Source organism: Salmo salar, chromosome ssa01, assembly GCF_905237065.1.
Source record: "Salmo salar chromosome ssa01, Ssal_v3.1, whole genome shotgun sequence".
NCBI classification, from domain to species: Eukaryota; Metazoa; Chordata; class Actinopteri; order Salmoniformes; family Salmonidae; genus Salmo; species Salmo salar.
Window position 1 is genome coordinate 43320695 of NC_059442.1, and position 22285 is coordinate 43342979.

The window sequence follows — 22285 nt, forward strand, 5'->3', positions numbered from 1 at the left end:
TGAAGGTGTTCCCACATATGCTGCACACTTGTTGGCTGCTTTTCCTTCACTCAGCGGTCCAACTCATCCCAAACCATCTCAATTGGGTTGAGGTCGGGTGATTGCGGAGGCCTTGTCATCTGATGCAGCACTCCATCACGCTTCTTCTTGGTAAAATAGCCCTTACACAGCCTGGAGGTTTGTTTTGGGTCATTGTCCTATTGAAAAACAAATGATCGTCCCACTAAGCGTAAACCAGATGGGATGGCGTATCACTGCAGAATGCTGTGGTTGCCATGCTGGTTAATTGTGCCTTGAATTATAAATAAATCACTGACAGTGTCACCAGCAAAGCACCCCTACACCATCACACCTCCTCCTCCATGCTTCACGGTGGGAACACATGTGGAGATCATCCGTTCACCTACTCTCCGTCTCACAAAGACACTGCAGTTGGAACCAAAAATCGCACATTTGGACTCATCAGATCAAAGGGCAGATTTCCACCAGTCTAATGTCCATTGCTCATGTTTCTTGGCCCAAGCAAGTCTCTTCTCCTTATTGGTGTCCTTTAGTAATGGTTTCTTTGCAGCAATTCGACCATGAAGGCCTGACTCACACAGTCAACTCTGAACAATTGATGTTGAGGTGTGTCTGTTACTTGAACTCTGTGAAGCAATTATTTGGGCTGCAATTTCTGAGGCTGGTACCTCTAATAAACGTATCCTCTGCAGCAGAGGTAACTCTGGGTCTTCCTTTCCTGTGGCGGTCCTCATGAGAGCCAGTTTCATCATAGCGCTTGATGGTTTTTGCGACTGCACTTGAAGAAACTTTCTAAGTTCTTGAAATGTTCTGTATTTACTGACTTTCATGTCTTAAAGTAATGATGGACTGTTGTTTCTCTTCGCTTACTTGAGCTGTTCTTGCCACAATATGGACTTGGTATTTTACCAAATAGGGCTATCTTCTGTATACACCCCTACCTTGTCACAACACAACTGATTGGCTCAAACGCAATAAGAAGGAAAGAAATTCCACAAATTAACTTTCAACATGGCACACCTGTTAATTGAAATGCATTCCAGGTGACTACCTCAGGAAGCTGGTTGAGAGAATGCCAAGCGTGTGCAAAGCTGTCATCAAGGCAAAGGGTGGCTACTTTGAAGAATCTCAAATATAACATATATTTTGATTTGTTTAACACTTTTTTGCTTACTACGTGATTCCATATGTGTTATTTTATAGTTTTGATGTCTATTATTATACAATGTAGAAAATAGTAAAAATAAAGAAAAACCCTGTAGGTGTCTCCAAACTTTCGAATGGTACTGTGTATTTGATTGCCTACCTACAGAAGTCCTCAAATTCAATATTAAAAAGCTAAATGATCCTTGGTATGACCATCTTAAAACAATTCCATATGTTACTGACTCATAGATGAATCAGGAGGATGTCAATAACAAGTGGGTTGATTTGGGCCTTGATGAGTGCAGACAGCTGTCCTTACTGGCGGTGACAACAATTTTGGACCCCCTTGTGGCCCCCCTAAATGTGGAGTATGAAATAATTTTTACATAACTAATACTTGCTATCATTCTTTTTTTACATCCGTTATTAGACAGTGGCAACGATGATGATTATGAACATGGTCTTTTGCCTGCTAATGCCTGCAATGCAGTGAAGAAAACTATATGACAACAATAACGTCTAATGTAACTGGCCCCTCTAACAGTACAACTGGCCCCAGCTTGCCCCCCCCCCCCCCCCCAGTTGAAATGGTCTAGAACCGCCACTGTGTCTGCCTTGATTGTTTTAGATAGATTTGACCAGCAAATTTATGAGATCAATTACGAGTCTTGCTAGCTGCCTACCTAATGATGCTGGTATTGAAAACAACTTTAACATAAAAGATAAGCTTACTCGTTTTCGAAAACGAGACATTTCGTTATTTTCGTTAGCCTTTTACTAATTTAGCCTACATAAACTCTTCGTTAGCCATGTGTACAAATAACAATTTCACGTCAAAATTCAACATCACTGAGGATTCTTTTCAAAATCCCAACTTTTTGTTTTCTTATTACCGACAGGCCTACAGCTTTGACGTTAGGACCAGGGTATGGGGTGGAATAGCTACGCCTCAATTTGGCGCTGTCCAAGGTTCTGCAATCCACAAGGCGATGAGCGTTTACCAAACCCGCCCGGCGTCAGAATTCAAAATGACTGCCACTCATGTTTGAATCAACACAATCTGCTATAGTAAAGCATGAAGAGTGACTGATCGACGGTGCAGTTTTATTGAATCTACTAAAACCCTATGTAGGCTATATATAGCCTTGCCGTCTGCATGGTGGCTGCATGGCGCAGAGAAACGTTGGACTGCCCGGAAAGGATTCATGTGGTTCTGAAAAATCTGCGTTTTGAGGTCAATGCATTGTTTACCAGCTCGAATTCGAATCGATCTGCAAAATGGTTTGTGAAAACTTTTTATAGGTATAAGCCTATCTGATACACATATGTGAATACCGCTTGTTGACTATTCTGATTTCTAGACAGTTTGACACAATACAGTTAATGTAACTCTGAATAAGGAATAACTTTAGTAAAAACGACTTAATTTTGCTAAGAGTTATTTTAACAACATCACACTAAGCAAGCATTCCTTACTGTGCTGTGCAAGACAAATTGGACAATTACACTGTAACTGCAATCACCTCCTCTTTAGTAAATCTTATTGTCAAACTGGTAAAAAGAAATCTTTAATTGTCCTACATTTATCTGGTTCTTGAAGCCATTGTGCGAACAGGGCACCCGAGGTTCATTTGCGAAGTGAAATACTTGGGTCGCATCCCAAATGGCATCCCTTTCCCTATATACTCCCTTACTTTTAGTGGGATATATAGGGAATAGGTTGCCATTTGGGACGTAGTCTTGTCATGCAAAGCGGAATACAAGATGCTGTATAATACTTGACCTTTTCAGCATAATTGTTGCAGCAATGAAATGCAGGGAGCGCATTCAGAGCCCGGCTGAATAGTCTTTTCCCTCATAAAGGAACAAAAAGACACATTTTTATACCTTCGTTTTTCATTTGGTTTTGTTTCTTCTGTGAACATTATTATTTTAATGGCTATAGTCTACTCTAGCTGCAATCAGTCAGCATTCTGAATGGGCGAGGAGCGGAGGGAGAGGAGACATGAATTGCAGAAATGTCATGTCTCCATTTTTTGTTGTATGGGTGAGGAAATGCATCGTTCCACTGATGATTTGTGTTTTAAAATGTACACGGGATGGTTATTCTGCGGATTTCATGGGTCATTGTTGGAAATGAGCACTCGATTTCCTGAAAATGTTATTCCAAATGAATCAGTCGAATAGACCTACATTAACCTTCATATAAATTGTATTACAGTATAAAACAAACATTTTCATTTTTCTTTGATGAACTTTTAAGATGTTCTACTAGGACTACTTCAGTTGACATGGATCACCAATAGTGCTCTCGCAAAATAGGACTTATTTTTCGTTGGTTGCAAAACATCCTTTAGTGCCGCTTTACAAAAAGGCACTACTGCACTTAACAAGACCCAGGTCGGGCAGGCACGGCTGTCAGTGAGGCTGTGGACATGCGTAGCATCTCAATCACAGGCTTTCATTGATACAGACGTTAATTAGCCACATTTCTCTGTGGCCCGGCAGCCCGGCTGAGCTAACCTAAAGTCTGCTCTGAGACAGCTGAGAAGCCACATGCCATGTGGGACTGGGCCCCTCTCCCATCACACTTCCTCCTTACTGGAGAAGCTCACATGATGGGGTCTGAGGAGTATTCAATCACATTCGAGTTGTATATATTCGAGTGGGGGTGGTGGAAGTATGCGCGTCAATGTTATTGCTCTTGTTTAATTGTGGTACAAACTGTCCGCTATAGGTATGGGAATGCTTTTATTAATTAAGAGGTTTCATCCCGCTCCAACAGGGGATTTGCCATGCATGGCCTTGTAGGCTACTGTACCAGCGGGGATCCTTTAGTAGCTACTGAGCCATTACTAACCGTGTTAACACGAAGTCTTTACTAAGTGGCGTGTAATCGTCTCTTTTCCCTGTCTCACTGTCGAATCCCACCATCCCCCACTAAAACAGCTGTTTCTATATTTCAAACGGCAAAAAAGGTTTAGCATAATGTAACTTAATTCGAGGACATTGCAAGACACCTACTGAGCTTCAGTCTGCTCTCACAACGGGTTTACTGATCTGGATAAATGTATTTAGAGGAGATGAAATGGAGGCTCTCACTCCCCTGCCACAGTCAAATTGAGAAATAGGGCGTTATTAGGCTTTAATACAGCAATAATGAACCAACCACACCAATTACGGGAAAGATGCGGCTGGGCAATTTTTCGCCTCATTTACACAATTGACTGAAGTTAGAGAAACGTTGTTTTGACAGTTGCTCCGATTGACCTGGAACAGCAACAACAAAAACATCCGTTAGAATCTTCATCAGGACTAACGTGGATATGAACATATTGGAATTCCGACAGAAAAGCATTATGGGAGATCAAGGACACATTGAGCAAACTGCGTTATTGGGTTTTATTATCAACATGGTCTCATTGTAATATGTAAAAAATGGTGATATTTACCGTTGTAGTCATGTCCAACACGAATGTCACATTTTTACCCTATACCCTAGTTTACAAATGGCCTTGTCAGTAGGGAGGCATTATGGGAACCCTATATCACATACCCAAAACGCAGTCTTCTGTAGGCCGTATAGATGGTGAGAAGTGTGCCTATAGCCAAACCATTTCCCTACGGAGGGGTTGAACAAAACGAGTCAAAACGTTTCTAAAATAACTACCCTAACAGTAACAAGCCAAAATAACAAGCAATCCAATCAATACACTTTATTCCAAAATAACCTCGGAATTACCATGCCATGACAGCATGATGAGTTCAGACTGAAAATAATCCCTCTAAGTATATGTTTAACCAACAGGTCTATACGGGTCGGGGCTGCGAAAGGCAAAGCACGTCTGTTTAACTCAAACCAAAAGAAAAAAAAAGAACGGCAGCCGAATGAAAAATACCGGGGGGTGAGGTGTGAGGTTGGAAAGGCTAGAGCATTAGAACCTGTTGAGACGTTGGTAGGCGTTCCACGTTCGTTTTGTTCTAGAACCTCTAATGAAATATGCAATTAAGACAGATTCATGCGACACAAAAGGCACGGCAGTCAAAAATTGCCCCACTGTCGTTCGATAATTATATAGTTTGCCCTGGCAGCGGGCTGACTCGTGCCGAGGCAGGTGGCGATAGTCCATCATGCAAATGGCCTTGGCTGTGTCGACATAATTAGCCTCTGCGAGCCGCTTAAATGAACAATTAGCTAACATGCAATTCGGTCCATGCAACCTGGTAGTTCTCCTTTGTATTGTATTTCCCGCCCATCAGTTGAATGCAATGAACACTGTAGGATTTGTTTCATAGGTCAATACCCAGCTGGCACATTTGGTTCCTTGGAAGTTGTGGGAACATATGTTTTTGGTTTCACATTGATTGTGGGAACGAAGCCATAAATTGCCTGAGTGGTAAAACTGGACGTTTTTTGTTCTGAGATCAGAATGATAATAAGAAATGTGCCTGTTCTGAGAATGTTTATTTTTTAGTTGCAAGGAGGTTCTGAGAACGTTTTACTCTGGTTCCTTGAACGCTTTCCTGGGAGGTTTTATTAACGTTCTGAGAATGAAAATTATATGTTATTTAGAGGGTTTTTAATAACTTCCTTAAAACTGTCAGTGAATGTTTCAATATGACTTTTAATACAACTGCTAGTTTTTTGTAGGTTAACTTTTTTTAATTCCAAGCACAGATAGAAATTAATTTCCTTAGGCATTAATCATGCAAACTCATGTATTTCTTTTATTGGGAAACGGCATCAGTGAGATTTGTTCGACCCTGTAATCTTCTGTTCTCTATCAATGGAATTAGGCCACTACGCCACCAGGATGGAGCTAGCATGCTATCTTTTATTTACGCATACAAAGCAGTTCATTTTATTCTATTCAAACAGATCCCATTGCAAAGAAAACAAGCACTCATTAAAATCAGGTGTGGCCAATTAGTGGGCGGGGCCAACACACCTGAACACACTTAGCAAGATAGAGGATAGAGTTTTGTTGATGCTCAGAATGGAATGTATATGTTTAATAACATTCTAAATGGAAGTTTTCTTGTGGTTTTTATAAAAAGTTTTCTTAAAGTTCTCAGAACAGTTTGAGAACATGACTTTAAATAAAACCATGAGGAAACCTGTACGAAACGTTATGCTGAAGTACTGAAATTCCCACAGAGGAACGTTTTCTTAACATTATCTGAACTATTTGCGAACATTCTCCAATGTCAAACCAGTTGGAGAACATTCCTAGAACATTACCAAAATTGAAAATAAATGTAACCATGTTTGAACTTTTAGGAAAGTTCTGTTAAAATAATGAAATACCAAGAAAATTGTTCCTTAAAAAAAATATATATATATATATATTTTTTTGTCAAGTTCCTTTAAATGTGCATAGAATGCTCCAAAGCCAAGCAACTATCCTAATCTGCACTATTCCCAGAAAGTTGTGGGAAGGCTATATGTAAATTAACCATAGGACAGCCAAGCTCTAACAAACATATGGTTCTAAAAACGTTATGTGCTAACTGGGTATTAATAAGCTAAATCTGAGGGAACGGAACTCGTTGGTGGTACAAGCCCATGGAGACACAGTCGGATCTCTGTGTTTGGAAGAGCTGAGTAGGTTATTATCAGTTAACAAGTTCAATACATTTAATTCACACCCCATGGCCATATAACTTTAGTCAAAGTTACGTTTCCTCCCTTTTGATTAGGCTAGGCCATTCTTTCAAGTCACTGTATAGTTTTTACTTTAAACTGGGTGCTTCGAGCCCTGAATGCTAATTGGCTGACAGCCGTGGTATATCAGACCGTATACCATGGGTATGACAAAACATTTATTTTTCCACTCTAATTACGTTGGTAACCAGTTTATAATAGCAATAAGGCAATTCGGGGGTTTGTGACATATGGCCAATATACCACCACTAAGAGCTGTTTCCAGTTACTCTGCTTTGCGTCGTGCATAAGATCAGCCCTTAGCCGTGGTATATAGGCTATATACCACACCCCCTCGGGCCTTATTGCTTAATTATACTGCCATCAATTGCCTAGTGGGTATAGAAACATTAATTTTTTATATTCCAACGTATTTGTGGGCGTACTACCCTTGACATAGCAAATCAGACATTAGGCAACTTTAAACCCTAGGACGGGAGTAATCAGGACCCCGTTTCTGTTAATGAGGGGAAACATGCAGAGGGATACACACACAGCCTAATCAGTAGAAGCTGTCGGACAATACTGGTTTAATGTTCAACCGATGGATGGACTCTGAACGCAAAGAAGGGAAAATGCAAGTCAATTAGAATCCCTTATGACAAAAACGATTTCATTTCACATGTGATCACATTTGATAACATGAAACTGCACATCTGAAAACTTTATCTCATGTGAAATAAATGTGGGATGCAACATTTCAACCATGAAACTACCCGTGACAACATTTTGAAAGTTTTTCACATGTAAAACGGCAATTGTACATCAGAGAGAGAGATTTTTACGTGTGAAAAAGTCACGTGAGGCGAAACATATTGTTCTCCTCACATGTGAAAAGGTGAACGCTGTACATGTGAACATATGCTTTCACATGTGAACAACTGACCTCACATCTCTCTTTTGTTGACATGTGAACTTTTTTAAAACAGCTATTTCACATGTTTTTTTTGTAAGGGAAGTAATGAAATGGTATGTGGGTTTTTAAAGTAAGTTCTGCTAAAATAGTGTACAAATATTTATTCAACAAGAGTATGATTACATTTGACATGATCACTTAATACTTACTTTTCAATATTATCCCACCTGGGGTTTGAACTCACAACCTCTGGATTTGGAGTACACTGATCTTTCTGCTGTGCCATAAAGTCTGCAGCATTATCAGAAGTCCCCCTACACATTCATTAACTATAATACATCTCTGTACTTTGCAAAAGAGTACAATCTGCACTGCCATTGTAGTTATCCGTTTTTTTTTTCAGTATTCTCTCATCATTGATTTAATTGACTTATTTCAGCAATTTGAGAGTTTTCTGTATAGTTGTCTAATGTTGGTGAGGCATATTATTCTGTTTTCATGTTACTCCTCGATCACTAATAAATATAATTGTTTTTTTTGAGTGTATTATACACAGCTGAACTTTACTTTGAAGTCCAAATTGTAGGAATACAGGTGAAATCAGTAAATGACAGACATGGTGGTGTAGCAGGAAGATTGGAATGCTGTGAACAAAGACATTAGGAGTTCAAACCCCAGGTGAGGACATGTTGAATAATAATGATTGTATAGATAAACATGCACATTGTAGTCATATATGTCAAATATGTAAGTTGAAAACAATGACTATTTAGTGATGTTCCCGGCAACACCTAACCACTCATTTTAGTTTTCTGCTCATCACTTGTGAAATCAAATTGTCACGTGAAAATTTGAATCCTCATGTGAAAGGTTATGTGATCACATCTGAAAATCCACATGTGAAATATTGTGTGAACTATCACGTGACGTGTTCCAAAACAAAATGGTTTCACATGATTTCACATCAAATATTACATGCGCAAAAGTGAAAATGTTCCATATGTGAAAGATTGTTTTTTCCATAAGGGATCCTCGTTCTGTGTTTGCCTTGAAACCATTCAGTCTATCTGTAGCAATTACTTCATTAAATGTCATTTGTCGTCCTAGCGTATAGGTTGCCCTAAACAGCCACAACAGTTGTTTAGTCCCAGTCATCATTTTAACAAGACCTAATGAATGTGATGGGACAGGACAGCCGTCTGGCTATGCAATGAGTTGACAATCCCTTGAAGTCACTAAATTAGGTTAACACATTGCACAGTTGCACAATGAAATCACTGAAACACTTCAGGAGGATTTTTTTGGGGGGCTATTTCTTTATAAATGTGTAGATTCTAAAGCTTACAACATCATGAAGTTTAAAACATAGGCCTATACCATACCACCCACTACAGACTGAATATGTAGGCTATTGTGCGTTTATTGATGTTATGTTTAGAAATAATGTTTTTGATCACTTTTGAAAAAACAGGGGTCAAGGGATTTTATTTTGATCAGACAGAACTGAATTTGTGACACATATCATTTGGAAAGTATTCAGACCCCTTGACTTTTCCACATTTTGTTACGTTACAGCCTTGTTATAAAATGGATTACAAATTATTTTTGCTTTGTCATTAGGGGGTATTATGTGTAGATTGATGAGGGGGACATTTTTTTTCTCATCAATTTTAGAATAAGGCTGTAATGTAACAAAATGTGGGAAAAGTCAAGGGGTCTGAAAACTTTTTCAAAAATGCACTGTGTCACGTATTTTTTGTATTATCTTTTAGTGTGTGATCACTGTTAGCTTGACTCACTGCAGCTACTACAACGTTACTCGGCTTCTGCCAGAGGCCTTCCTCCTCTAGACTATGCGGTTGCTATAGCATTCTCAAGCACCATTCTACTAAATCCCCACCCCCACAAACCTGCTCTGTGCACTTGTCATAAATTAGCCTCAAGTGAAACAGCTCAAATGATATTTGGAGCAACTGGATTAGGCTGGACATGGCAGGGGCACTTTGGTGAATCATACCTCACAGACACACACTCTTCAACTTCATATTGTGTGAGTGACCCTGAACCTACTCTATCTGTATACAGTTGATACACCTGGCGTGTCCATTTCTGGTTTTGTTTTTCTTACATAATCCCAGCGATGGGTTTGCTGTTATGTGGTCACATTTGGCACCAGTGGCAGATTGGCAACAGACAAAATCTGTATGCAGCAGAAGAAACATGTCTCGCATGCAGAGCCTACGCCTCGCCCCTATATTCCAGTTTGAAGTGCAAACATATGTGACGACCAGGCTACTGAGAAGAGCTCTGATTTGTTGACTAATTGAGAATGGCCCTTCAAAATGGCCCCTAAAGCGAACCACCACTGTAGACAGGCACCTCCAGGTTTAGCAGTGAACAAGTGGAAATTTTTATAATTCAACCCCCTTTTCTATGAGCCCCATCTTTGCCAAATTGAATGCCGATTGAAAATAATTTTACAGCTCTTGACTTGTGCGATTCATTGGCTCTCTGGATTTGTTTATCACTGTCACATTGCCACTAGAATGCCAATAAATGCAGTTAAAGCTGAAGTAAATGCTTCACATGATTACTACGCATGGTTGCATGGTCATTTTGTGGAGAATGTGTACAGGGTGAAGGAATAATGACTATATTGAAATATTTTCAAAAATGGCGTGTTTTTTACTTTTGGAGCTTTTCAGGACAGCCTGTTAATGTTGTGATTCTTTTTTTGGAAGGTTTTGAATTGACAAATCTTTTTTTATTTACTTATTTACTTATTATTTATTTATTTATTTATTTTTTATTTTTATTTACGTTATGCATTGACATGGATGTAACAAAAAAAAAAAGCATTGATAATATACTCAAGCTTGGTAAATAGTCGGTAGATGTAAAAGCATCACAACATCCAAGTGTATTGATTGCTTTTGTGCTCAGGGAAGTAAAGCACCAGGCAAAGAATCATTGAGTTTGTCTTTTTTCATACCTTTATAGAAGTTCATACCTTAGGAGACATTGATACATGTTTTCAAATACTAAAGCCTACTGAACATACCCCCCCTTACCAGCTCTCCTTACCCTTGCCCCCCACCCCACCCAAGTCAACCCCCCACCCTATTCACCTCCCACCCCAGCTATTCCCCCGCACTCCACCACAGGACCAGGACCAATCGCACGCTGCGATTTGGCAGAAAATCAATAAAAGGGAAAATCTGTTCTAATCATCGGTACATTTACCATCACAATCAACAATCAAAGCCAAGACCCTGGCGCTTTATTTGTAGGCCTGAGCCGCCCAATTTACCCACTGTGAGACGCAGGCTAAATTAGAACCTTTGGTTCCTGTTAGCTGCTCCTAATGGCCCTGATTTGTGAACTGCTAAATGAGGTTATGTAAATGGCTCCTGAGTGTAGTGGAGTCTAGGCAGCAGAGGAGGAGCAGAGCAGGGGCTCCCAGGTGACAGGTGCAGTCGTCCCAATGTGGGGGCAGGGTAGAGAGAGGGAGGGAGGAGGGGGGAGATGTAAGGGGGGAGGGGGATGCTGGCAAGAAGCGCTGCAGGGCCACTGACTAAGTGAGAGTGAGAAATGAGGCAGTTTGACTGCACATTCCTCAAAACGTTGAGTATTGCCCTACATTTATTTGCCCCACAAAATCACCTTTGATACCTAAAATGGCAACAACAAAAAAACGATGGGTAATATTGCTACCGCAAGAAATAAAAATAAAAATATGTCTTTGACATTTGTCAATTGCTTCACCAATTAGTCACGCTACAAAGATCCATATGATGCATCCATCTACAGCATGCAGACAAACAGTCTTCCAGACTGGAGTGCTCATAGTTGTGAGGATATAATAGCAAGACAACTATCAGCATGCTTCTTCTCCCTCTCAGTGGAAGTAATGCTGCAGAGTGATTGGCGCACTCCTCCGATTCACTGCACTTCACTTCTGCTCCCTGTTTAGACCCCCCATGACCCGGGTTACTGTCACAGCTGAGATGGGAGAGAGAGGGGGCTTCTTTCTCTCTTCCCCTATCTTCTCTTTCCCTCTTCTGATTCTTCTCCCTTTGTTTAGGCAGTAGGCATAGGGACTTGTGTTTACCTACCTCCATCACAAGGTTGCAGTCAATTTTATGTCAATTCAGTCAGGATGTAAAATTAAACTCCAATTCCAATTTGACACTAAAATACAAATTCAAATTTCAATTAAAATGTTTCTCATTGGACTTCCAGTTTGCTTCCAAAATGAACTGAATTGAAATGGAATTGATTGCAACTCTTCTCGCGCCGTAGATATTTTATTAAGTAAATACTGTATATGTAATGAGAAACTTTACTCAACAAAAAGGTGAAAGAGGTAAGTCTGAGCGTCAGTCAGGCTCTTGAATGTGAAGCCGGATCTTTATTATATTAAGAGGTCCAATTGAACATGGAACAGCCTGGGCTCTGGTGTTCGTAGCTAAGCCTCTATAGTACTTCTGTTGATTGGTGACACAGTCAGTGGTGGGAAAGAACAGAACAGCACTATAACTGACTGCTTTAAAAGCCTAATGAGTATTCTCATTAATGCTCTCAACAGCGTAAAGTGGAACTTTTACGTAACTTTTTTTCATTTCACTATTTGATGTTATTAACACATGTTAAGGATGTCGTTTTCTTTCCCACTGTAATTGCTTCATTTAGTTGAAATAATGTAAAAGCTAAAGGCTATTTAAAGTTGCATTTGTTTCACCTGTCTGGTTGTTTATATATTTTTATTTATATATTTATATTTTATTTGTGTTGTCTTTTTTTAAGGCAAAAATACAATTATTGAAAGATAAAAAAAATATATATAAATATATGCATTTCATTTTTCATGAGACAAAGAGGTATCTAGGCTATTCTACCGTCAATTGTCTGCTGTACAGTTTGCGTTACAGGATCACTCTGTGAGATTTACAATGTTATACAATGTTGAAAATAGTGCATGTTTAAAAACCTCGCTGATGATCAACATATGTGGTAGGTCAGAAATACACGGCCTGGTATTAGTCTACAACTACTTACAGTTCCACATTTTACTGTGTTTCTTTTTCCTTTATTTAAACTGTTCAACTATAGTTCTACGTCAGTCCAGACACATGACATTACATGATGTTGTTTTGAATAGGGGAAGTACGACTAGCACTTCTTTTTCTTTTCCCTTTGTCACTTTTGTCTAGAAGACTGGAAAAGAAAACAGAAAAGAAATGAATTAATCAGAGAAACAATCATGGACAACGTTCTCTTTGTGCTAAGGAGTGTAGCTGAGAGTGGGAAATATCCCTGGCATCTCGAGTATAGGTGTGTGCGTTCTGAATATTGCTCCCAAACTGAAGCAGGAAAAATATCAACGCCTATCAAATCCCCATACAAAAATATAACATTTCAGAAGCCAACACTACTCTCTCCTTTCCTGTCACTCTCTCCATCTCTCTCTCTCTCCCTCCCTCATTTTCTGTCTCTTCCTTTATCCGTCACCTACTCTGTCAACATCATCTGCTAGTGGAGACTAGACAGACGGGCTAAATAAGCAGCTTTTTACTATGCTGCAGGTGGCTGATGGTAGAGCAGCAAGAGGCAGCCTCAATCCCTCTTCAGATCCCCATCTCCCCACCACCTCCACCACCTCCACCACTTCATGCCAGCCTCCTCCGTCTTCCATCCTCCCGACTCCAACACAAACTCCTTAGACCTGTGAATGCACCAATTCCTGTCCTGAATAAAGCTAAAACCATTTATCATAGAGATCAAATATGAAGTTATCCAGTTTCTAATGATTACAATAAACGTGTATTTGTTTAGCACCTTTAGCACCAGTTTGTGCAAATATTGTTTTGGATTATTTCAATGGTTATTTATTTTGTTTCACAGCACAATTGCAACATATTTGCTGAGCACAGAATCATATTTAGAATCAAATACAGTACCAGTCAAAAGTTTGGTCACACCTACTAATTCAAGGGTTTTTCTTTATTTGTACTATTTTCAACATTGTATAATAATAGTGAAGACATCAAAACTATTAAATGACACATATGGAATCATCTAGTAACCAAAAAAGTGTTAAACAAATCAAAATATATTTTATATTTGAGATTCTTCCAAGTAGCCACCCATTGCCTTGATGACAGCTTTGCACACTCTTGGTATTCTCTCAACCAGCTTCATGAGGTAGTTACCTGGAATGCATTTCAATTAACAGGTGTGCCTTGTTAAAGGTGAATTTGTGGAATTTCTTTCCTTCTTAATGCGTTTGAGTCAATCAGTTGTGCTGTGACGAGGTAGGGTTGGTATACAGAAGACAGCCCTATTTGGTAAAAGACCAAGTCCATATTATGCCAAGAACAGCTCAAATAAGCAAAGAGAAACGACAGTCCATCATTACTTTAAGACATGAAGGTCAGTCAATCCGGAACATTTCAAGAACTTTTAAAGTTTCTTCAAGTGCAGTCACAAAAATCATCAAGCGCTATGAGGAAACTGGCTCTCATGAGGACCGCCACAGAAAAGGAAGACCCAGAGATACCTCTGCTGCAGAGGATAACTTAGAGTGACAAGCCTCAGAAATTGTAGCCCAAATGAATGCTTCACAGAGTTCAAGTAACAGACACATCTCAACATCAACTGTTCAGAGGAGACTGCGTGAATCAGGCCTTCATGGTCGAATTGCTGCAAAGAAACCACTACTAAAGGACACCAATAATAAGAAGAGACTTGCTTGGGCCAAGATACACGAGCAATGGACATTAGAATGGTGGAAATCTGTCCTTTGGTCTAGTGAGTTCAAATTTGAGATTTTTGGACCCAACTTTAAGACATGAAGGTAAGAAAATCCGGAACATTTCAAGAACTTTACTGTCTGTTGTGTCTGCTGTGTCTTTGTGAGACGCAGAGTATGTGAATGGATAATCTCCGCATGTGTGGTTCCCACCGTGAAACATGGAGGAGATGAGATGTTGTGGTGCTGCTTTGCTGGTGACACTGTCTGTAATTTATTTAGAATTCAAGGCACAATTAACCAGCATGGCTACCACAGCATTCTGAAGCGATACGCCATCCCATCTGGTTTGCGCTTAATGGGACTGTCATTTGTTTTCAACAAGACAATTACCCAAAACACCTCCAGGTTGTGTAAGGGCTATTTGACCAAGAAGGAGAGTGATGGAGTGCTGCATCTGGTGACCTGGCCTCCACAATCACCCGACCTCAACCCAATTGAGATGGTTTGGGATGAGTTGGACCACAGAGTGAAGGAAAAGCAGCCAACAAGTGCTCAGCATATGTGGGAACTCCTTCAAGACTGTTGGAAAAGCATTCCAGGTGAAGCTGGTTGAGAGAATGCCAAGAGAGTGCCAAGCTGTCATCAAGGCAAAGGGTGGCTACTTTGAAGAATCTAAAATGTAAAATATATTTTGATTTGTTTAACACTTTTGTGGTTACTACATGATTCCATATGTGTTATTTCATAGTTTTGATGTCTTCACTATTATTCTACAATGTAGAACATTTTCAAAATAAAGAAAAAACCTTGAATGAGTAAGTGTGTCCAAACTTCTGACTGGTACTGTATATATTTGTTGAAATATATTTTAAGTAATTTCTGTAAAAGTCAATTGTCAGTCAATCATACACAGTCCGTCAGAAAAATGAAATGAGCAGCTAGCTCCTCTCAGTGTGGGAACATACAACCACAGCATGTCAAAAGATGTCAAGTAACCACGGCTCAGCATGTCAAAAGATGTCAAGTGTTACAGTTCCCTTCCTGCTGCAAGGAGAGAGAGAAAAAAACCTAGAAATGAATTAAAGTGAAAGGCTTGTCTCTAAACCCCTTCCTAAAATGATTAACCCGTCCACCAGGACATTATGAGGTTCAGCTCTGAGTGCTCATGCTTTCTTATTGCTGTTAATTGTTCTTTTTCTGTTGTTGCCTCTCTTCATCAGTCTCCCCCCTCATTATATGAAAAGAGGGGAAAATGTCGACCTGAATAGAGGAAGGAGATTTTCCCACAGTCACTTAACAGAGAAATTCACCATTGTAGACCAGGCAGGTTCCCATCCCTTGTCTGACACACACACACACACACACCTCCAGCACAGTTTGATAGACAGTGTTTTTATAATTGAGTGACCAGTCTTTCCCCTTGTGTCTAAATTGAAAAAACTGAGAATAATATAGTTTTGGTAACAGGGTGAGTATCCCAAGTCATTCACTTTCTGTCAAACTGATGGACCATTCACTCAGGTAACACTTCAGTGTTTAATTGGTATTTTATCATACACACTATGTCCCAAATGGCACTATAGGGTGCACTACATTTAAGCAGGGCCCATAAGTCTCTGGTCAAACGTAGTGCACTAAATAGGGAATAAGGTGGCATTTGTAATTGCCTGGGAATAATTCAATTCACAATTACGAACCATTTCAATAAAAAATATATGTATATAATATCTTCAGATTGGAGATTAATAAACCAAATGAATCAGTTTTGGAAATTGTCAAAGCAAAACTGTGTACATCAAATGTTTTGTGATTCAATTTTTAAAAAACTATTGAGCTCAGGTGCATCCTCTTTCCGTTGATCATCCTTGAGCTGTTTCTACAACTTGATTGGAGTCCACCTGTGGTAAAGTCAAAGAAAAGGCACACACATGTCTATATAAGGTCCCACAGTTGACAGTCCATTGTCAGAGAAAAAACCAAGCCATGAGGTTGAAGGAATTGTCTGTAGAGCTCGAGACAGGATTGTGGAGAAGGGTAAAAAAAATGCCATTTGTAATTGCCTGGGAATAATGCAATTCACAAACACAACTCATTTCAATAAAAAAGTACTGCAGTATGTCTCTATAATATACCATCTTCAGATTGGAGATTAATAAACAAAATTAACCATTGGGAAATTGTCAAGGCAAAACTGTGTACATCAAATATTTTGTGATTCAATTAGAAAGAACTATTGTTAAAACACAAAAAAAGCTGCATAAACCAATAAAATGTGAAATTATGAGGCTATTATTTGATTGCCAGGTCCTTGCTACTAATACAGGTCCCATTTGATTGTGGTACATAAAAGTTAAATGTTAATGGTTTAGTCAAATATTTAGGACTTTAGTTTTGAGTACCGATTCATATATGATGCAAGTTAAATAATTGTTCTGAAGTGCTACTACTGGTTCTGGAGTGTTTGACTAACCAGGTCGTTGGTTCACTTTGTTGTTAGCAGTATCTGCCCCCTAGCTCATTTGTCCATTGTATATTATTCATATATACTTGTGTTCCCTCATGTACTTCCTGTATTGTTTTGTTGTTAATAAAAAAAAAAATAAAACAAATTAGCAGTATCTGACTTTTCACCTTGAGTAGTCCTACCTTCTGATATTCCAAAAGGCTGATTATATTCAATTAGTTATATTTTCGCTACAATGATAGTGGAGGTATATATGGTTTTTATATGCGCATAACATTTCTTTTTTCCCAGTTTGTTTATACTAAGGCCAACTTGTTGAACGTTTTATGCACCATCCATTTATTGCTTTGCAGGGCTACGTAATGAAACTTCCGGTATTGGAGGGACCGTTTCTAACCAATCGCTGAGCACTGTGCTTGAGACGCGGAAATGCAATGGCGGACAGGATGAAGTTGAATGACGAAAACGGTGTGGGCGATAAACAAAGGGAAAATGTTGCCATAACGTCTTCTTGCAAGGAAATATCAAGCTACAGAGACAGTATGTTCATTCTTTTGAATCTGCTCACAGACTTTGGGAGTGAGGTTGGTATAATAATGCTTTTTACACAATCTAATTCAGCTACAATTGCTTCGATCACTGCGAGAGATGCCCACGAGATGTGCAGCATGTCTGTTCTTATCAAATAGGAATTTGTCAAATATCCTTTGTCGCATGCAATCGCACGCTAAATGGTACAATGTTGCAAGAATAGTTTGTGTTGCAGCACAGTAGGCTACTACTACTAGCTTGCTGTTGCAGTGATTACAGATAGACTCCTCCTTTATCTAGCAGGCTGAATACGACAAAGTAGCAATCAAAAAAATCTTACTGACAACTGCCACGTGGAGCAAAGTAACAAATAACAGCCCTCGTTTGTATTAACAACCTTTGCTTGTTTTTTTCCCCAGGTTCTTATAGCCCTGGAAATAATAGTTGTGTAGACTTAGTATATCTAAAATGGAGGCTTAACTACTCTTAGTCCAGGTTCTGACCAAGTTTCAATTATTTATTTTCTAACTATTTTTCATTTCAAGCTGAAATTGGGTGAAGCTGCACTGAAAATCAGCGCCAGTTTAGAAGCAGTGGATGTGGCATCTCTTCAACCTACTCGTCATGTGTTCACCTGTCTTCAGCGACACATCTCCAAACTACAGGTAGACTACACTACAGTCTCACAACAATGTGCTGGCAGGTGCACAGTGGTGTCATGTCTGAAGTGTCGGAAATTAAGGATGGATATGCAACACGACTTTCAGTATTTATTACATTTTTCATTCATTTATTACACTTTTCATTTCGTTCATTACTCTAGAGCAAGCATTCCCAAACTGGGGTATGCCAAATAAAATGTGATTCACATTTAAAAAAAAAAAATATTTATTTAAAAAATAAATTCTTCACATTTTCAAATAGTCCATTTATATTTTCCAACGGGGCTATGCATTTAGGTGAGTTTTTTTCTCACCTGAGTAGCCTCGTTTCACTGCCAAAAATAAAATTAAACCATCTAGTGTTCAGCGAAATAACAACACAATGTCAAATACAGGTAGCCTAGTCAAATAATTAACATCCGATTACATTAACCGTTACTCTCTCGCGGGAATTCCACTAACGATCGCGTGTAACCAAACGTAGCTGCTGCTCATTCCGTTTGCTAGAAAATGGATAAATGGTTTAAAAAAAGTAAGGCACACGTCCATAGACGCATACCAGTTCTACTGGTAGTACTGCTACTACCAGCAGTACTACACCTGCACCTGTCGACGACACAAGTTTTTCTGCTTCCATGAGCACATCCAATGCTAGCATCAGTAATTCTACATGTGTTGTTAGCCCAGCTAGCATGGACACTGACAGTTGTGAATCTGATACAGCTGAAGAGCTACTGCCCCCTTACCCGGGAAGCACCGAACAACAGACAGGGACGTTGGACCATCGAAGAGGCGCAAATATGATGAGAATTACATTGATTTGGGGTTCACTTATATTGGGAGTTGGGCCTTTCCTCAGCCACAGTGTGTTATATGTGGAAAAGTACTCTCTCACAACTCGATGAAACCTTCACTCTTGCGTAGACATTTAGAAACAAAACATGCCAATTTCAAAAATAAGCCACAAGTTTTTTGAGCGAGAATTAAGATGACTTTCGAGTAGTAAGACATGTATAAATGCCACAGATACCATTTAATAGGAAGGGGCTAGAAGCGTCTTATATGTTGAGCTACCGAGTGGCTAGGACAGGCAAGCCCCATACTATTGTGGAGGACTTAATTTTTCCAGCTGCCGCAGATATGGCTGGGACAATGCTGGGGATAAAGGCCCAAAAAACTATACAGACAATGCCTTCATCAAACAACACTGTTTCACGACGCATCAGTGACATGGCAGGAGATGTTTCGAAACAGTTACTGCTTTGTATACAAGCCATTGAGTTCTATGCGTTACAGCTGGATGGGTCAACAGACCTGTCAACGGGCCTGGCACAGCTCCTGGTATATGTTGTTTATGTTTATGGGGGGTCAATTAAGGAAGGCATCCTCTTCCTAAAACCACTGGAAACCAGGACAACAGGAGAGGATATTTTAAGTACTGGACAGCTTCGTGACATCAAATGGACTTTGGTCGTCAAGATGTGTTGGTATCTGTACTGATGGCGCGAAAGCCATGACAGGGAGACATAGTGGAGTGGTAACGCGCGTGCAAGCAGTTGCTCCCGACACCACTTGGGGACACTGCAGCATCCACCGAGAGGCTCTTGCTGCCAAGGGAATGCCTGACAGCTTGAAATAAGTTTTGGACACTACAGTGAAAATGGTTAACTTTGTTAAAGCAAGGCCCCTGAACTGTAGTGTATTTTCTGCACTATGATGTAATATGGGCAGTGACCATGTAACGCTTTTACAACATACAGAAATGCGCTGGTTATCAAGGGGCAAAGTATTGACATGTTTTTTGGAATTGAGAGACGAGCTTAAAGTTTATTACTGACCATTTTCACTTGTCTGACCGCTTGCATGATGACGAGTTCCTCACACGACTGGCCCATCTGGGTGATGTTTTTTCTCGCCTGAATGATCTGAATCTAGGATTACAGGGACTCTCCACAACTATATTCAATGTTCTGGACAAAATGGAGGCTATGATTAAGAAGTTGGAACTCTTCTGTCTGCATTAACAAGGACAACACACAGGCCTTTCCATTGTATGATTATTAAATTTTTTTGTGTGCAAATTAACTCAGGCTTATGGACAATGTCAAATGTGATATATCGAAGCACCTGAGTGAGTTGGGTGCGCAATTACGCAGGTACTTTCCCGAAACGGATGACACAAACAACTGGATTCGTTATCCCTTTCATGCTCTGCCTCCAGCCCACTTACCGATATCTGAACGAGAGCCTCATCGAAATTGCAGCAAGCAGTTATGTGAAAATGTAATTTAATCAGAAGCCACTGCCAGATTTCTGGATTGGGCTGCGCTCAAAGTATCCTGCCTTGGCAAATCGCTCTGTTATTAAGACACGGATGCCCTTTGCAACCACGTACCTATGTGAGAGTGGATTCTCGGCCCTCACTAGCATGAAAACTAAATACAGGTACAGATGGTGTGAGAAATGATTTAAGACTGAGACTCTCTCCAATACAACCCAACATTGCAGAGTTATGTGCATCCTTTCAAGCACACCCTTCTCATTAACCTGTGGTGAGTTATTCACAATTTTCAATGAACAAATAAGGTTTTATATGTAAGATGGTTAAATAAAGAGCAAAAATGATTTACTATATTATTATTTGTGCCCTGGTCTTATAAGAGCTCTGTCACTTCCCACGAGTCAGGTTGGGACGAACTCACACTCATTCTTATGTTTTAATAAATGTATTGTATAGTGTGTGTGTGTGGCAGACTTACAATGATGGTAAAAAACAACATTTGAGAGTGTGCTGACCCTGGTGCTAGCTGGTAAGCAGCTGGTGGTTGAATGTTTGAAGTGGTACGGGACTATAAAAAGTTTGGGAACCACTGCTCTAGAGTTCAAAAAAAAAATGGTTGCTTTTTAATGTATTTTGTGTTTTGTTTATTCTTTGTGTTCTATTAGTTAATGGATGTTGATAGGGACTTCACCGTCTCTCCCCGTAACCTGCTTTTAATCCTCAACAGTCCGTATCAGACAACCTGAGGGTACTGGTGGAGGCAGAAGACCAGTCCTCGTCTTCAAAGAGCAACAAGGATGAAACCACTAGCGCAGTCTCTTCTGATGAGATGACCATCGACTCACCACCCATTCTACCTGCAGCTCAGCCAACCAGGCCAGAGGTAGAGGAAGAGGGCAAGTTGCAGGTTGATGACCTCAGCATTCAGATCAGAGCCAACAAATCAGAGGTGAGTGACTGTAGCTTCTGTTTGGTCATTGGTCAACTCTGCTCAGCTGTACTGACGCTGCGGTTTATACAGTAGTATTTTCAATACCATTTCCTATTCCCAGCTAAAGCCAGTGAATACTCATAAGTAATTGCCTCCGAGTGTGCTGCACACTTTGCAATAACATAGCAGTGAATCAAATGCTTGATCAGGACCTGATGATAAGCCAGTTTAGCACAGAATAAGGGCTCCTTCTGAGTGCTGCAGTCAGGGAATGTGGGAGTGTGTGTGTGGTCGCTGACTGGTGTGGTGGTAGTAGCAGGAGGGCTCTGCGAGAGGGCCAGGCCCTTGATATATTATGAAGTGGATGCTCATTACTCTAGAGAGATTGCATGTGGATGAAGGACAAGAGGATGCCGAGGCCTATTGTATTTCATTGTGTATTTATTTTGGTAGCCAAATAAACAGTATTTTGTAGTACTTCGTCATTTTTAGAAATGGCAAAGCAATTGAGATGGGGTATTCTGAATCCGAGTACATTTCACGTGCTGTTTGGAGGTGAATGCTAGTCTCGTTCCGCTTTGCTTGCCCCTGCCTTTATTACCATCATATAAACAAAAAAAATCGACTGTCGTTTGATTTCAATAGCTCTTTAACCCAGCCTGTGTCACATCTCCAACTGTCTCCTCTACTACTATAGATTGATAGGAGGATATCTGCATTTATAGAGCGAAAGCAGCTGGAGATCAATGAAAACAACGTGAGGGAGTTCTGCAACGTGATCGACTGCAATCAGGGTAAGAATCTGAGTGAGGTGTGGGGAGAGGCGTGTGTGTGAGAGAGAGTTGGTGGAGGGAGGGGGGGGGGTGACCGTGCACAGATTGCCAATGTTTGGAGAGGGCTGATTTCCACAGCCAGAGAGGCAAGAGGTCAGACTG

General features: G+C 40.0%; 1 protein-coding gene across 3 annotated transcripts in view; it reads left to right on the forward strand.

Moving 5' to 3' along the window:
• The first annotated feature begins 2132 nt into the window (after positions 1 to 2132).
• The window catches only part of mbip (MAP3K12 binding inhibitory protein 1), a 30623-nt gene continuing 10470 nt past the window's right edge, over positions 2133 to 22285 (forward strand). For 2 of the 3 annotated variants that reach the window (XR_001328310.2, XM_014195765.2), the window contains exons 1-4: positions 17339 to 17529; positions 18022 to 18141; positions 21147 to 21368; positions 22048 to 22144. Coding sequence is in view for 2 of the 3 variants with exons in the window: in XM_014195765.2 (XP_014051240.1) it covers positions 17380 to 17529; positions 18022 to 18141; positions 21147 to 21368; positions 22048 to 22144 (589 nt within the window). In the remaining variant the exon portion in view is untranslated. 3 annotated transcript variants of the gene reach the window in all.